Source organism: Palaemon carinicauda, chromosome 22 (assembly GCF_036898095.1).
Source record: "Palaemon carinicauda isolate YSFRI2023 chromosome 22, ASM3689809v2, whole genome shotgun sequence".
Lineage (NCBI taxonomy): Eukaryota > Metazoa > Arthropoda > Malacostraca > Decapoda > Palaemonidae > Palaemon > Palaemon carinicauda.
The window spans coordinates 20,352,225-20,371,122 of NC_090746.1; the positions used below are offsets into that span (position 1 = coordinate 20,352,225).

At 35.7% G+C, this 18,898-nt stretch overlaps 1 protein-coding gene across 6 annotated transcripts in view; it reads left to right on the forward strand.

The window, feature by feature from the left end:
- LOC137616356 (organic cation transporter protein-like) overlaps positions 1-18,898 on the forward strand; it is a 74,735-nt gene that overhangs the window by 55,396 nt on the left and 441 nt on the right. For all 6 annotated transcript variants that reach the window (XM_068346019.1, XM_068346022.1, XM_068346020.1 and 3 more), the window contains 4 exons: positions 13,472-13,644; positions 13,907-14,079; positions 17,671-17,855; positions 18,131-18,898. The exon at positions 18,131-18,898 is cut by the window's right edge. In XM_068346019.1, coding sequence (XP_068202120.1) covers positions 13,472-13,644; positions 13,907-14,079; positions 17,671-17,855; positions 18,131-18,322 — 723 coding nt within the window. In that variant the 3' untranslated portion in view covers positions 18,323-18,898. The remainder of the gene's footprint in view (positions 1-13,471; positions 13,645-13,906; positions 14,080-17,670; positions 17,856-18,130) is intronic.

Below are 18,898 nucleotides of genomic sequence, written 5' to 3' on the forward strand. Positions count from 1 at the left end.
ATATAAAGAGAAAAGTGATATGTTATAGGTACATAATATAAGATGGTATAAAAAAGTTTTTGTTATATTTCAAATAAAGCTAAGGTTAACTGCGCTCTTCATAACGAAATGTCAATCCATTTTAGTTTCAATTTATGTCAAAATAATAAGCATTATGAAAATAGATATGGAATAAAAATAAGAAAAACGCATCGAATTATAGGAGTGGCTTCCACACGGTTGAGTCGAAAACAATTTGTGACGCTCGTTGGCCATCTTTCAGAGATAATGGATGTCAAAACAGGTGTTCCCAGGGATCGGTCCTGGGTCTGTCATTTTCCTTCGCCTCGGTCAGCTGGTAGGCTCAGCTCCATACTCTTTCAAGGTATAAAAGTTTAAAGGTCGCTCATGAATGGCAGAGGCAAGGTACAGTGTCATTGCCCTAGCAATCAGGACAATGCCCTACAGACTGACTATATATGGCCAGCGCCCAAGCCTCCTCTCCACTCAAGCTAGTACCAGGGAGGGCCAGGTAGTGGCTGCTGATGACAGCAGATAGACCTATAGGCTCCCCCAAACCCCCTAACCTTAGCTCACAAGGATGGTAAGGTTGCAGACACTAATGGCACTAGCAAGTCTGAGCGGGACTCGAACCTCCGACTGGCAAACACCAGGCAGAGACGTTACCAATCAGGCCACAGTCATGAAAATATCTACTCCCTCTGTATTACACTAACCGCGGATTTAACTCATTTAAAACACTGGCTAATAGCAAGTAATTTAACCTTATATGAAAGAAGGGCGTACTTCATAGTCTTCTCTTTGGGTAGAGTTCCAGACCACATAAAGGTTGCTATAGGAAATCACACTCTTGACCAGAAGTCCAGTGGTAGATTCTTAGGGGGTAATGCTTGATAATAAACTATCTTTTAGTGAGCATGTTACTATAACAGTTAATAAACTTGCCAAAGGAATGGGTATCATATATAGATTAAGAGAGTATTTCCATTTATATATTATAAAACTATTGTATCACTCGTTAGTATCTCCTCAAATAGATTATTGCATTACGTAAAAAAAAAAAAAAAAAAAAAAAACTGGTAAGAATCATAAGCTCCAGTGATTACTTAGCTCATACATCTCTCTCTCTCTCTCTCTCTCTCTCTCTCTCTCTCTCTCTCTCTCTCTCTCTCTCTCTCTCTCTCTCTCTCTCTCTCTCTCTCTCGATATTAATAATAATAATAATCTTTATTTCAGCAAAAGCCATATACAGAGTTACAATAAGGGTACAGTGATCTTACACTTTTGACATCAGTAATGAAAAAAAGATGAGATATGCAATAATATCAGTGATTATTATAAACATCAATTAGCAGGTTGATCACAGAGTTCTAAGGTCTGGGTAACAAAATCACAATAAAATTAACGCTTAACAATGATGATAACATACATATCAGCAAACAAAAAGAGGGGAGAAAAAAAAAACGGAGATGACAATGATAAATATGTTGGAACAGAATTTGCTTGAATAATGAAAGAACACTGGGGGAAAAAAATCTAGTCACTGAGCAGGTGGTGTGAAGGAAATACAGGACATCCAGACAACAAAGATGTAACATAATAAAACACGTTATCATAACAATACTGGGAATCATACCAAAGTTATTTAGTGATGAATATTTGGCATAGCCACACTATCAAATATTAGTGAATACAATTCATTGTACTGACGCTTCCGTATTCCAGGTTTCCCACATTTTGGATTTTATTCTCGCTGCACTTGCAAGCACATTTTGAATTAGGGGATTTTCACTAGATCGTAGGCGGGAGGTGAGACTTACTATAGAGCGACGAATTATGGTTTTAGCCATATATATATATATATATATATATATATATATATATATATATATATATATATATATATATATATATATATATATGAAGATTCCTGCAGGAAAACTATTGACGCCACCAAGAGTATCGCCTTCAATGAAAATTATATATATATATATATATATATATATATATATATATATATATATATATATATATATATATATATATACTTCTGAAGAAGTAACACGAAACTTATCAGGCCTTAATCTTATATTTCCTATTTTAATTTTCCCTGTGGTTCTTTTGCATATATATATATATATATATATATATATATATATATATATATATATATATATATATATATATATATATATATATATATGGCTTTAAAAATGGATGACGATATTCAAAAGAAATTTGTAAATATATAATTATTTTCGATAGAGAAATTAATTTCGAAACCTTACATTTTGCTTATATTGCATTAAAGATTATTATTATTATTATTATTATTATTAGTTATTATATTAATTATTATAATAAATATTATTACTACTACTACTACTACTACTACTACTAATACTACTACTACTGCTACTTCTACTACTACTACTACTACTACTACAACTACTACTACTACTACTACTAATAATAATAATAACAATAATAATAATAAAGATAATAATAATAATAATAATAATGATAATAATAATAATAATAATGATAATAATATTATTATTATTATTATCATTATGATGATGATGATGATGATGATGATGGTAACATCGTCTGCTGAATGGAGAGGAGAGAATTGTCAGGGAAATTTGCGGATGGCTTTGGCGATTCCAAAATGTCTCCAGGAATCTGGAAGTCTTTGGAGGGCTCGGGGCTCTTAAATTGCATCAAAGATTTTTATTATTATTATCATTATTATTATTATTATTATTATTATTATTATTATTATTATTATTATTATTATTATTATTATTATTAATTATTGTTATTATTATTATTAAGTTAACACCGTCTTCTGAACGAAGAAGAGAAGAATATCCGGGAAATCTATCGATGGAGTTGATGATTCTAAATGTCTTCAGGAATTCTGAAGTCTCCGGCGGGATCGTTTAGTGCCAAGAACACTTTCCTGAAAATATAGCTAATACACGCTCAGGATCTGCATCATTGAATATGATTTTCAAAGCAAACAAAGTGAGCGGAATGTGGATGGATATCATCAGAAATCTTACAATAAGATTCTACTGGCCTCAACAGGCAGGTTCGGCCCTTCTGGAGCGGAATCTTGCATGCAAGGACATGACGGTACAACTTCAGGGACAGCTGCGAACTCTCCAGGAGTTGTGGATCTTCAAATGGTTTTCGTGGCTACTCCCAGAGGCGCCGCGCTTTGAAGATTGCCGGACAGTCGCCTTTCAGGATGGATTCCTCGGCAGGTGGCTGCAGCGCTGTCCTTGGATAGGGGGCTGGTGGAAAGCCCGCGAGGAACTACAGCGGTGCGAACTGGGATTGCACCAGATGGAGAGAGAAGCTTTAAGATTCAAAGATGAATTGAAATCAACGTGGTTCGTTGGCAAGCTTCTCTCCGAATTTGACTTAGGAGAAATGAAGGAAGTCGTTTCGAATGGAAACCAGAACTTTTACATCGGCATAGTAGCTGCTGCTTCCGTCATTTTCGGCGGAATTATGCTAGCTCGAAGGAGGATGGCTGGAAACGATGTGGACAAAAACTCTCTTGAAGAATATGTTCCAGAAATGCAAAATGGATGCGATCTATTGGAACTCAAAATGGAAGACTACTTTCTTGCAAAATCTTGAGGATGAAAATAATAAGTTACATGGGCAACTAAATGAACTGAGAAGTATTGTAGATGAATTGAATAGAGCGATAGAGACTCAGAAAAAGATGACATTTGAGAAGGCATCTGAATACCAGAAACTGGAAGCTGAATGCGTCGAAAAAATCCTTCGGATGAAAGAACTGGAAACTTTGTTGGAAATTCTTAAAGTAAAGAATGAAGAAATTAAGAAAAATGAAAATGAGAAAACGGAACAAATAAACAAATGAAACGTGATGTTGATGAATTGAAGGATGAAAAGAAGAAATTTGAATCTGAATGCGTCGGAACAGACCTTAAAATGAAGGAACATGAAAATTTGGTGAAATTTCTCAAAGAGGAAAATGAGCAAAGCAAGAAAGCACTGAGTGGGGAAACGGAACAAGTTAATTATTTGAAACTTAAATTTGAAGAACTGAAGAACGAGAAGGACGAACAAAAAGCTGATTTGCTGCGTGACTATGAAAAAATGGAATTTGTGTGCAAAATAAAAGACCTTAAGATAGTGCAAGAGAAAAAGATTGTGGAAGAGTTTAAAACTGAAAATGAAGAACTGAAGAGGGCGCAGAGTAAGAAAACAGAGCAACTAAATAAATTGAAAAGTGAAGTTAACGAATTGAAGATAGAAAAGGAGAAACTGAAAGCTAAGCCAGAAATTCTCAAACAGGAAAATGAGCAAAGCAAGGAAGCACTGAGTGAGGAAACTGAACAAATTAGTAATTTGAAACTTGAAGTTGAAACTCTGAAGGAAGAAAAAAAGAAACTTGAATCTGAATGCGTCGGAAAAAAAACCTTAAAATGAAGGAACATGAAAATTTGGTGAAGATTCTCAAAGAGGAAAATGAGCAAAGCAAGAAAGCACTGAGTGAGGAAACGGAACAAGTTGATAATTTGAAACTTGAAGTTGAAACTCTGAAGGAAGAAAAGAATAAACTTGAATCTGAATGCGTCGGAAAAGACCTTGAAATGAAGGAACATGAAAATTTGGTGAAAATTTTCAAAGAGGAAAATGAGCAAAGCAAGAAAGCACTGAGTGAGGAAACGGAACAAGTTGATAATTTGAAACTTGAAGTTGAAACTCTGAAGGAAGAAAAGAATAAACTTGAATCTGAATGCGTCGGAAAAGACCTTGAAATGAAGGAACATGAAAATTTGGTGAAAATTTTCAAAGAGGAAAATGAGCAAAGCAAGAAAGCACTGAGTGAGGAAACGGAACAAGTTGATAATTTGAAACTTGAAGTTGAAACTCTGAAGGAAGAAAAGAATAAACTTGAATCTGAATGCGTCGGAAAAGACCTTGAAATGAAGGAACATGAAAATTTGGTGAAAATTTTCAAAGAGGAAAATGAGCAAAGCAAGAAAGCACTGAGTGAGGAAACGGAACAAGTTGATAATTTGAAACTTGAAGTTGAAACTCTGAAGGAAGAAAAGAATAAACTTGAATCTGAATGCGTCGGAAAAGACCTTGAAATGAAGGAACATGAAAATTTGGTGAAAATTTTCAAAGAGGAAAATGAGCAAAGCAAGAAAGCACTGAGTGAGGAAACGGAACAAGTTGATAATTTGAAACTTGAAGTTGAAACTCTGAAGGAAGAAAAGAATAAACTTGAATCTGAATGCGTCGGAAAAGACCTTGAAATGAAGGAACATGAAAATTTGGTGAAAATTCTCAAAGAGGAAAATGAGCAAAGCAAGAAAGCACTGAGTGAGGAAACGGAACAAGTTAATAATTTGAAACTTGAAGTTGAAACTCTGAAGGAAGAAAAGAATAAATTTGAATCTGAATGCGTCGGAAAAGACCTTGAAATGAAGGAACATGAAAATTTGGTGAAAATTCTCAAAGAGGAAAATGAGCAAAGCAAGAAAGCACTGAGTGAGGAAACGGAACAAGTTAATAATTTGAAACTTGAAGTTGAAACTCTGAAGGAAGAAAAGAATAAACTTGAATCTGAATGCGTCGGAAAAGACCTTGAAATGAAGGAACATGAAAATTTGGTGAAAATTTTCAAAGAGGAAAATGAGCAAAGCAAGAAAGCACTGAGTGAGGAAACGGAACAAGTTGATAATTTGAAACTTGAAGTTGAAACTCTGAAGGAAGAAAAGAATAAACTTGAATCTGAATGCGTCGGAAAAGACCTTGAAATGAAGGAACATGAAAATTTGGTGAAAATTTTCAAAGAGGAAAATGAGCAAAGCAAGAAAGCACTGAGTGAGGAAACGGAACAAGTTGATAATTTGAAACTTGAAGTTGAAACTCTGAAGGAAGAAAAGAATAAACTTGAATCTGAATGCGTCGGAAAAGACCTTGAAATGAAGGAACATGAAAATTTGGTGAAAATTTTCAAAGAGGAAAATGAGCAAAGCAAGAAAGCACTGAGTGAGGAAACGGAACAAGTTGATAATTTGAAACTTGAAGTTGAAACTCTGAAGGAAGAAAAGAATAAACTTGAATCTGAATGCGTCGAAAAAAGACCTTGAAATGAAGGAACATGAAAATTTGGTGAAAATTCTCAAAGAGGAAAATGAGCAAAGCAAGAAAGCACTGAGTGAGGAAACGGAACAAGTTAATAATTTGAAACTTCAAGTTGAAACTCTGAAGGAGGAAAAGAATAAACTTGAATCTGAATGCGTCGGAAAAGACCTTGAAATGAAGGAACATGAAAATTTGGTGAAAATTTTCAAAGAGGAAAATGAGCAAAGCAACAAAGCACTGAGTGAGGAAACGGAACAAGTTAATAATTTGAAACTTGAAGTTGAAACTCTGAAGGAAAAAAAGAATAAACTTGAATCTGAATGCGTCGGAAAAGACCTTGAAATGAAGGAACATGAAAATTTGGTGAAAATTTTCAAAGAGGAAAATGAGCAAAGCAAGAAAGCACTGAGTGAGGAAACGGAACAAGTTGATAATTTGAAACTTGAAGTTGAAACTCTGAAGGAAGAAAAGAATAAACTTGAATCTGAATGCGTCGGAAAAGACCTTGAAATGAAGGAACATGAAAATTTGGTGAAAATTTTCAAAGAGGAAAATGAGCAAAGCAAGAAAGCACTGAGTGAGGAAACGGAACAAGTTGATAATTTGAAACTTGAAGTTGAAACTCTGAAGGAAGAAAAGAATAAACTTGAATCTGAATGCGTCGGAAAAGACCTTGAAATGAAGGAACATGAAAATTTGGTAAAAATTCTCAAAGAGGAAAATGAGCAAAGCAAGAAAGCACTGAGTGAGGAAACAGAACAAGTTAATAATTTGAAACGGGAAGTTGAAGAACTGAAAAACGAAAAGGACGAACAAAAAGCTGATTTGCTGCGTGACTATGAAAAACTGGAATTTGTGTGCAAAATAAAAGACCTCGAGATACTGCAAGAGAAAAAGATTGTGGAAGAGTTTAAAACTGAAAATGAAGAACTGAAGAGGGTGCAGAGTAAGAAAACAGAGCAACTAAATAAATTGAAAAGTGAAGTTAACGAATTGAAGATAGAAAAGGAGAAACTGAAAGCTAAGCCAGAAATTCCTAACACTGAGAATAAGGATGAACATGAGAGGCGAAGATTATTGATGGCTGGATTATTTGCGCAGATGAGTAAAGCCTACCTGACACTTGCGTGCATTGATGCGTGCCAGTGCGTGCCACATGGTGTTTTTCCCGCACTGTTCACGACCAGTTCACTCCAGTTCGCGCATCGTTCACGCGACGTTCACGCGATGGCACGAATTGGCACGCGTAGTTCACGAGAAGTTCACGAAACGTTCACGCGAGTTCGCTCATCATTCCGCATCGTTTCTGCATCGTTCACGCCAGTTCACGCCGGTTCACGAATTGGCCACTCCATATAAAAACGGGGCTTTTCCAACCCGAGGACATTCTTGGATTGGCTTCGGAAGAGACAACAATGCTTTCTGTCAGAGACACCATTGCATTGAGAAGAAACGTATCTTTTTCGTTTGTATTTTTTGTTGTCCTTTATTTTTGTTTCAATAAGAAAGCATTTGATTTACATATAAATAGCAGACATAAAATATGTACAAGTATTAAGAAAGCATTTTATTTTAACATTAAAAGCAGCAAACATGAAAAGTTTTTAGGCTGTTGATTTTAAGGTAATAGAGAAAAAAGTGTGTTGAAATAAGAAATCATTTTATTTTTACATTAAAACAGCAAACAGAAAAAATTTGTTTTGCTCTTCATTTTAAGGTAATAAAGAAGAATAAGTATGTTGATGAAATAAAACATCATTTTATTTTTACATTCAAACAGCAAACTTAAAAATTTCTTGGGTTTATTTTTCAGTGCATTATTATTTAAAACAAAAGTTTTGGGTCTTGATTGGTAATAGAGGAAAATAAGTGTGTGCATGAAATAAGACATAATTTTTTTTTTTCACATTCAAACAGCAAATATAAACAATTATTAGGTTTATATTTTTCTTTCCTTTTCATTAATTTTTTCGTTTCCTTTTTGTTTCTCTTCATTATAAAGTTATAGAAATAGTTTGAAATGAGACATCATTTTATTTTTACATTCAAACAGCAAATATAGAAATTTATTAGGTTTATTTTTCTTTCCTTTTCATTATTTTTTTCGTTTCCTTTTTGTTTCTCTTCATTATAAAGTTATAGAAATAGTTTGAAATAAGATATAATTTTTTTTCACATTAAAACAGCAAATATAAAAATTTATTAGGTTTATTTTTCTTTCCTTTTCATTAATTTTTTCGTTTCCTTTTTGTTTCTCTTCATTATAAAGTTATAGAAATAGTTTGAAATAATATATCATTTTTTTTTCACATTAAAACAGCAAATATAAAAATTTATTAGGTTTATTTTTTTTTGCTTTTCATTAATTTTTTCGTTTCCTTTTTGTTTCTCTTCATTATAAAGTTCACGCCACTTCCCGCATCGTTCACTCCAGTTCACGCCAGTTCCCGCACTGTTCACTCCAGTTCACTCCAGTTGGAGCATTGTTCACGACTATTTCACGACTATTTTGTGCGTGCCAATGCGTGCCAAAAACTTTAAACATTTCAAAGTTCTGGGCACACAGGGCACGCATTGGTACGCTCTGGCACGCGAGTTCCCGCACTGTTCACGACGTTTTCACGGCTCGTTCACGCGAGTTCGCGCATCAATGCGTGCCAGTGCGTGCCACGAATGCGTGCAAGTGTCAGGTACCCCTAACACGCCAAAAGAGGCGTTAAATATTTTCACCGAGGCCTTGACCATGAAGACGGACAATGAAGAAGAAACAGCTCTTCTCCATTTCCTTCGTGCTGAAGCAAACGCAGCCACTGAGACGCCTCATGATATGGATATTGTATTAGACTGTTCCAAGGCTATAGAGAAAGGTCTTAAAGGGTGGAAAGCGTTCATGTTACGAGGAAGGCACCTCGTTAAACTTGGCATTTTCGACGCTGCCCTGAAGGACTTCGAAACGGTGAAACTAAAGAAATCTGAGAATTTCTTAAAAATCATAGACGATACTAAAGCACTACAGAAGCAGTGGGAAGACAAGGGTCACTATGAGGTTCTGGGTTTGGAACAGACAGCCACAAAGGCAGAAATCATAAAATCCTTCAGGGCCTTGTCCATGATGTTCCACCCAGACAGACATCGGGACAAACCCGAATTCCTAAAGGAAGCATTTGAGAAGAAGTACAAAAAGGTGGTTAATGCTAAATTGATTCTGGCGGACGAAAACAACCGAAGAGATTATGATGAAGAGCTACGCCATCAGAAAGAAAATGATCAATGGGAAAGGCATGGTGGCCAGTGGTATCACCAGGAGCCACCAAGGCATCAGTCAGGGCAGTGGAACCAACAACGGCAGTACAATCGATGGGAACATCGGCAGTACAATCAAGGACCCAGAAGGGAAGAGGAGCATCGGCAGTACAACAAGGGAGGACCAAGAAGGGAACATCATCAGAGGAACGACCATCAATACTATTATTAAGGCGTTCGCGTTATATAAGGGGAAAACCATTGCAGTTTAGTGCTGTGAACAAAAAAAAATGAAAATAAAAAATATAAAAAATAAAAACTGAAAAACCAAAAAAAAAAAATACAAAAAGAAAAAAAAAAATATATATATATATATATATATATATATATGTATATATATATATATATATATATATATATATATATATATATATATATATATAATATAATGGAAAAATATTTTTAGTATAAGTTTCAGTTGATTTTTGCAGTTTAGTGCTGTGAACATACAAAAATAAAGAAAAAAAAACGTAGTGGAAAAAATATTTTCAGTATAAGTTTCAGTTGAGTTTTTAGAAAATAATTAGTTTTAGTTAGTCAATGCCAAGTGGATTCCGGCCTTCCTGATGCAAATGGAATATTCTACAAGATGGACTCAGCAGAGGGAAAAAGTCTCACTTGCTTTGGAATGCACTGCTCCTTGACAAAGATTCACTTGTACTGTTTCTTTGTCGAGTGTACAGATGCTGAAGAAACAAGTCTGATTTCTTTTAGTACGCTGTTCCCTCAAGAAGTTTCCATTGTGCTGGAATAGTGGATCAGGAATATGTTTAGTGACGTGAGTTTTGCAGTTTACTGCTGTCAGAAAAAAAGAAAAAAAAAAGAATAAATGGACTCAGCAGAGGGAAGAAGTCACACTTGTTTTGGAATGCACTGTTCCTTGACAAAGATTCACTTGTACTGTTTCTTTGTCAAGTGTACAGATGCTGAAGAAACAAGTCTGACTTCTTTTAGTACGCTGTTCCCTCAAGAAGTCTCCATTGTACTGGAATAGTGGATCAGGAATATGTTTAGTGACGGAAGTTTTGCAGTTTACTGCTGTTAGAAAAAAAGAAAAAAAAAAGAATAGATGGACTCAGCAGAGGGAAAAAGTCACACTTGCTTTAGAATGTACTGGTCCTTGGAAAAGATTCACTTGTACTGTTTCTTTGTCAAGTGTACAGTTGCTGAAGAAACAAGTCAGACTTCTTTTAGTACGCTGTTCCCTCAAGAAGTTTCCATTGTGCTGGAATAGTGGATCAGGAATATGTTTAGTGACGTGAGTTTTGCAGTTTACTGCTGTCAGAAAAAAAGAAAAAAAAAAGAATAAATGGATTCAGCAGAGGGAAGAAGTCACACTTGTTTTTGGAATGCACTGTTCCTTGACAAACATTCACTTGTACTGTTTCTTTGTCAAGTGTACAGTTGCTGAAGAAACAAGTCTGACTTCTTTTAGTACGCTGTTCCCTCAAGAAGTTTCCATTGTGCTGGAATAGTGGATCAGGAATATGTTTAGTGACGTGAGTTTTGCAGTTTACTGCTGTCAGAAAAAAAAAAAAAAAGAGTAGATGGAATCAGCAGAGGGAAGAAGTCACACTTGTTTTGGAATGCACTGTTCCTTGACAAAGATTCACTTGTACTATTTCTTTGTCAAGTGTACTGATGCTGAAGAAACAAGTCTGACTTCTTTTAGTACGCTGTTCCCTCAAGAAGTTTCCATTGTGCTGGAATAGTGGATCAGGAATATGTTTAGTGACGTGAGTTTTGCAGTTTACTGCTGTTAGAAAAAAAGAAAAAAAAAAGAATAGATGAACTCAGCAGAGGGAAGAGGCTGGAGGCTTAACATTTATCCAAATGATCAGCGCCCAAGTCCCCTCTCCATCCCAGCTAGGACGGGGAGTGCCAGGCAATGGCTGTTGATGACTCAGTAGGTAGACCTACAGGCTCCCTTGCTCACAAGAATGGTAAGGTTGCAGACACTACAAGAAAGTATTGAGCTTGAGCATGACTCGAACCCCAGTCCGGCGCTCTCCAAACAGAGACGTTTTCAATAGGCCACCTCAGAAATGAGAAACTCGTGCTGCCTCATTTCTGTTTTTCTAAGGCTAAACTAACTAGTTGAGCTTTTTGATCTCGTGAAATTAAAGCTCTCTTGAAGGACCTTGATGCTTATGGAGGTGTAGACCCAAATGGTTATTTGCCTTTGTTTTTAATTAAAACTGTAGATTTCTTAGCTCCAAAGTTATCTGTTATTTTGCGCAAGTTAGCAAGAAGAGGAGCTTTTAGTACTTGTTGGAGAATTGGTAATGTTACTCTACTATGTAAATGTGTTTGTGGTAGCTCAAGTCCAATTTTCATAACTCCGGTTTTTTAATGTCTTTTGACAAAACGTCTTAATAATTTGCTGAAGGTAATCATCTGTTCCCTAGTTTGCAATTTGGTTTTCGTAAAGGCCTTGGAGCATGTGATGCCCTTCTTCCAATATCCAATGCTGTACAGAAAGCCCTTCATTGTGATCAGGAAGTTAGTATGATTGGCCTCGATTTTTGTGCTGCTATTGATTGTGTTAATCATGAGGCCCTTGTTTTCAAACAAAAACGGTCGGAAGTGGGTGGGTCATTTCTTAGCATTATTACTGAATTTTTAAGTAATAGATCTCACAGAGTTGTTGATGGGCACCATAGGGAGTATAGGAATGTGATAGTTGGTGTTCCTCAGGGTAGTGTTCTTAGCCCATTACTTTTCATCTTAAATGCACATGACATGTAGTTTGGCCTAGAAAACAAGCTTGTTGAATATGCAGATTATACTACTCTCTTTGCATCAATTTCATCTCCTGAATGTAGATATGGGGTTGCTGAATCCTTTGATAGAGATCTAGCTAAAATTAGTGCAGGGTACAAATTATGGGGTATGAAGTTGAATCCATACAAAACTCAAGGTATGATTATAAGTAAGTCAAGGACAGTTGCTCCTCAACATCCGGATCTCAGCAATGATAACGTTTCTTTAACTTTGTATAACTTTTAGAATTTTATGTGTGATTCTCGACAGCAAATTTACTTTTAAGAAACACATTAGGTTTGTGTCTTCTTCAATTCCACAAAAATTGGATTATTGAGAAAGTCTTAAGATTCTCGGCGATCAATCTATTCTGAAGAGGTGTTTTAATTCTTTCATCCTACCTTGTTTTGAGTATTGTTCTCCTGTCTGGTCTTCAGCTGCTGATTCTCTTCTTAATTTGTTGGACAGGAACTTAAGGTCTATTAAATTTTTCATTCCTGATCTAGATATTAATCTTTGGCACCGTCGTTCAATTAATTCATTATGCATGTTGCATACGATTTTTCATAATTCTGACCATCCTTTACATTCAGATCTCCCTGAACAGTTACATCCTGTTCGTAATACTAGGCATGCAGTTAATTCTAATAGTCAGGCCTTCTCCATCAAGAAGCTCAATGCTACACAGTATTCTAGAAGTTTTATTCCAGCTGTGACCAAGTTGTGGAATGATCTTCCTATTCGGGTAGTTGAATCAGTAGAACTTCAAAAGTTCAAAGTTGGAGCAAATGTTTTTATGTTGAACAAGCTGACACAAGTATTATTGTAGTCTATATATGAAATAACTGTTTTAATGCTGTTATTGTTTTTAAGATATTTTATTTCAATTTTTATTACTTCTTATATCGTTTATTCATTTCCTTGTTTCCCTTCCTCACTGGGCTATATTCCCCTGTTGGAGCCCTTGGGCTTATAGCATATTGTTTTTTCAACTAAGGTTGTAGCTTAGCTAGTAATAATAATAATAATAATCAGTCAATTGATACCCTAAATGCATTCGGTAGGACAGTCTAGGTCTCCAGGGGATACTTTTGTCAGGAGCCTAACCCGTGGGAAGTGAAAGACCTACCTTGCAGGATGCATAGAAATAAAAGCGAGTAAAGGAAGTTAGTGCGAGTTAGGGAGTAATGTTTATGATTCAGTGTGGATGTGTAGATTGTTTAGTAGGTGTGACTAACATCTTTATTCTTCTTTTCAGAAAAGAGAAAAGCCTAAAGAAAAAATTAGCCATGCTATAGCGAGCAACATTATGTACTTTTTTTCACTCATAACTGATTCAGACTTTCGAAGGAAAATTCTCATCTGCTATTTTTGCTGGTTTGGCGTTTCTATGGTTTATAGTGGAGTCTCCCTTAATGCTGAAAACATGAGGTAAGAAATCGAAACTCAACTTGATTCCACAACTCAACTTTTTAATAAAACAATAGTTTTATTCTTAATTTTGAAACACATTGAATACTTCCCTGTGAGTGAATTCATGACTAAAAAAATACTTAAATGTAATGTAGATTTTTACGGAGTTTCAGAATTTGATTCTGAAAATTCCCACCAAAAGTTTCCTTTCTTATTATTTCTCTTTCTAAAATCTCGAACCAATTATACGGTTTCCTGTTATCAACTCGGCGAACTGCAGCGTCAATCTTTACCTGTATGTGTTTTTGGGAGGTGTCGTGGAAGTTGTATCTTATGGACTCTTAGGACTTATGCTGAAGTATGTTGGAAGAAAATCCCTGCTGATAAGTGTCTACCTTATGTGCGCCATCAATATCTCCACCATTGCCGTATTATTCGTCATTTATGACAAAGGTAAGTAACGCCATAGATTGATAAGTTTTTTTAGTCTGTTTCAATTTCGTATAAGGTATATTTTTATTATTGAATTTTTAAATAAATCCGGTGTTATCTGTCTTTAATTGCTTTATGTATGAAATCAATTGATGTTGACGTATTTCCAATCTTTTGCTCACTCTTCCTTTAAATGTGACATAACAGATTCGTCTTGTTCTTGCTTAACAGTTATTTTTAAATGTATATTCGTGGTAGGATTATGCATGCTTCTTTTAAGTTACGTAGCCTGTCACTTGTTAAAAGGTCACTCGTGAATGACAGAGGCATACCCTAGCTAGCAGATCACTTCCCTAAAAACTGACCATATATCCATATGAGCAGCGCCCAACCCCCCTCTCCACCCAAGCTAGGACCAGGGAGAGCCAGGCAGTGGCTGCTAATGACTCAGCAGGTAGACCTATAGGCTCCCCCAAGCTCCCCTATCCTTAGCTCACAAGGATAGTGAGGTTGCCGACACTACAAGACACTATCAAGCTTGAGCGGGACTCGAACCTCTGTCTGGCAATCGTCAAACAGGGACGTTTCCAATAGGCTACCATAACCCTTAGTTGTAATTAAATATATCTATGAAAGACTAACCCTCATCTCTTTAGCTTAGTATTTTAAGATATACAGTATGAACCCATCACTCGTTACAAAAAAAAAAAAAAAAAAAAAAAAAAAAAAAAAAAAAAAAAAAAAAAAAAACTAAAGAAATAAAAACTCGAACAAATTTGACAAATTAACTGTTATTTCGTGTGAACTCTAAATGTTGTATAGCAGTTGATCAACATTTTCACATCTTTGTCAAAGATATTACAATTCTTTTCTAACATGATTGATATTCAAACATTACCCCGTTGTTCAAAGATATATATGATTAATAGGTTATTGTAGCAAAATATAATGAATTACAAGCGAAATACTTTTGAGAAAATATATGTGACAGAAATGTATTGAACCCAAAATCATTGCAAAAGAGTAATAGCTTATCTATGAATCACAACATTATGTATAATCAATGGAAAAATAAAGTGCAATTGGGTCTAGATATTAATCTCTGGCTCCGTCGCTCTATTAGGTAGTAGGTTGGCCACGGCACCAGTCACCTGTGAAGATACTACCACAAGAGAGTTATTGGGTCCTTTGACTGGCGAGGCAGCACTACATTGGATCCCTGTCTCTGGTTACGGCTCATTTTTCCTTTGCATGCCTATACATACATCGAATAGTCTGGCCTATTCTTTCTAAATTCTACTCTGTCCTCATACACTTGACAACACTGAGATTACCCAACAATTGTTCTTCGTCCAAGGGCTTAACTACTGCACTGCAATTGTTCAGTGGCTACTTTCCTCTTGATAAGGGTAGAAGAGGCTCTTTAGCTATGGTAAGCAGCTTTTCTAGGTGAAGGGCACTCCAAAATCAAACCATTGTTCTGTAGTCTTGGGCAGTGCCATAGTCTCTGTACAAGAATATGTTTCATATAAGTGCTCTACTCTGTACCACAGTCTTGGGGGTAGAGTTCTCTTGCTTGAGAGTACAGTTTGGCACACTATTCTATATTTTTTCACTTCCTCTTGTTTTTTTTAAAGTGTGGAAGATCTAATTTAACGTTGTTACTGTTCTTAAAATATTATATTTTGGTTGTTTGTTACTTCTCTTGTAGTTTATTTATTTCTTCATTTCCTTTACTAACGGAGCTATTTTTCCTTGTTGGAGCCCTTGGGCATTTAACATCATACTTTTTCAACTAGGGTTGTAGCTTATATTATAATAATAATAATAATAATGATGATTATGCATGTTGCACAAGATTTTCCATTATTCTGACCATCCTTTGCATTCAGATCTGTCTGGACAGTACCATCGTGTTCGTAACACTAGGTATTCAGCTAATTCTAATAGTTATGCCTTCTCCATCACGAGGCTCAATACTACGCAGTACTCTAGATGTTTTATTCCAGCTGAGACCAAGTGTGGAATGATCTTGCTAATCAGGCAGTTGAATCGGCTGAACTTCAAACGCTCAAACTTGCAGCAAATGTTTTTATATTGAACAGGCTGACATACAGTAAATCTCTTAGTATAGTTTATATATGAAAGATCTGTTTTAATGTTGTTACTCTTCTTAAAATATTTTATCTTAATTGTTCATTACTTCTCTTGTAGTTTATTTAATTCCTTACTTCCTTCCCTCACTGAATTACTGGGCTTATAGGATCCTGCTTTTCAACTAGGGTTGTAGCTGAGCTAGTAATAATAGTAATAATGATATCCAAATCTTTCTACTTCCTACAAAATTTCATTTCATAAAGACCTTTTATATCCCCTTCAGTATTTTGTACCTTTTCGTGTCCTCTCCTACCATGAATTAAAAAAAAAAAAAAAGCTAACTCACTGCAATCCTTCATTGTCTTTTTTTGGTGTTCGTTTGGTTATAGATATCCATGTGACTGATTCGTGATGTTGGACTTCTGATACTTCTCTTCCTCCCTTTCCAGTGAGAGTTAGACACTCTCTCTCTCTCTCTCTCTCTCTCTCTCTCTCTCTCTCCAGGGACCTTCGAACTATTTCTACCTTTCTAGTAACCTACGGATTTCCAGTGACCTACCGATTTCCTACTCTCTTTCAAGTGCCTATCAGACTTTTTTTTCTTTCCAGTGACTTTTAGACTCCTCATCTCTCTTTCCTGTGGCCGTCAGACTCCTTTTTTCCAGTAACTTTCACACACTTCTCCTACCTATTTAGCTACAATTAGAGTCTTCACCTTTGTTTCCAGTGTCTTTCAGAGCCTTCCTTTTTCTTTCAGTGATCTTCATAGCCTTACCCCTCTTTCTAGTGACACTCCTATATATTTCCTTTGACCTTCAGAGCCTTCTCCTCTCTTTCCAGTGACCTTCAGAGCCTTCCCCATTCTTTCCAGTGAACTTTAAACCCTTCACATATCTTTCCAGTGACATTTAGAGCCTTCCACTCTCTTTTCAGTGACCTACAGAGCCTTCCCCATTCTTTCCAGTGACCTTTAAACCCTTCATATATCTTTTCAGTGACATTCAGAGCCTTCTCCTCTCTTTCCCGTGACCTTCAGAGCCTTCCCCATTCTTTCCAGTGAACTTTAAACCCTTCACATATCTTTCCAGTGACATTTAGAGCCTTCCACTCTCTTTTCAGTGACCTACAGAGTCTTCCCCCAACTTTTCAGTGATCTTCAGTGCCTTTCCACCTCTTTTCAGTGACTTTCAAAGCTATCCCCTCTCTTTTCAGTTACCATGACAAAATTTTTTCGATTTACAGTGACCTTTAAAGCCTTCTTCCTCTCTATTCAGTGACCTTTAGAGCCTTCTCCTCTGTTTCCAGTAACCTTCATAGTCTTCTTTTCTCTTTCAGTGACCTTTAGGGTCTTTCTCTTTTTCAGTGGCCTTCTGAGCCTTCTTCTCTCTTTCCAATGACATTTAGAGCCTTCTCCTCTCCTTTCAGTGACTTCACAGCCTTTTTCTCGATTTACAGTGACCTTCAGAGCATTCCCCTCATTACAGAGACCTTCAGAATCTTCATTTCTTTTTTCAGTTTCCGTCGGACTCATCATGTTCCTATCCCTGTCTGGAAAACTGGCCATCACAGCTGCTTTTCACCTCATATATATCTTCACAGCTGAGCTCTTTCCAACCAGCTGTAGGTCTCTAGCCATTGGGCAGTCTAGTGTGATGGCTCGAACTGGAGGCATTATATCGCCATACATCAACGATTTGTTGGTGAGTTCCAATATAAGAGAATGCATCTGTTTCCAATCCACTTGTTCTCAGTTTTTTTTAATGATCTTTGTTCAGTACTGCATCTCGGAATCTCATGATAAAGAGGAAGTTATTTACATGTTTAGGAATATGTTTTTTTTTTTTTTTTTTTTTTTATATATATATATATAAACTAGCTAGTTAAGGGACCTAGTATGTAAATTCCAATTCCATTTAGAACGTTGTCAGAATCTTGAACCTATTAAAGCAAAAACTGATTTTTTTTCTTTTACCAGGGTGATGCCATCAGTTGGGGTCCCTCTGCTCTCTTTGCCTGCGTGTCACTTTTGGCTTCTGCTTTAGCCCTGTTCCTGCCTGAGACGAAAGGAACCATTCTAACAGAGGGAAATAGAAAAACAGGGAAAACTGAAAGTGACAAAAGTTTGGATGAAAATAAGGCCCTAATAAACGATGAATTTGAAGAATAGATGTGACACTTTATTCATGAAAAAAGTGAAAAATGTCGGGGAGAAAATTTTCTTTAGGTTTTATTAAAAAGAATACCAATAATATGTCTATTTTTAGCTGTTCAACAGAAAATAAGTTCCTGTTTTTGTCAGAAAATTATAATTGTCTTTATTGATATTACTGTTTGTTCTGTTCTCTTGAAAAGGTTTTCACCTAAAACCTAATATTTTTCTTTAAGCAAAAACCCGTATTTGGAAATGAACACAGAATGAAAATACCTAAGTTATCTTTAACTCAAAAAACGATATTTGCGTCAGGTCTGAAGATGAAAAAATATAATGTAACAATGGAATTGATTTTCTATTGGGAATAACATGTTTGTGCTTCGCATAACTTATTTCCTTTAGGTCAGTATGATGATAATGAATACTTGGAATTTAGACATTATTTCGCAAGAGAAACAAACGTCAAGGGTCTGAAACCGAGAGGGACTAATGGAAACCTTACTCAAAACACGCAATTGTAGGAAGAATTTATTGTAAAATGATTATGATAAAGATTCACCTCACAGTTTTAATATCACCCATTTCGTATGG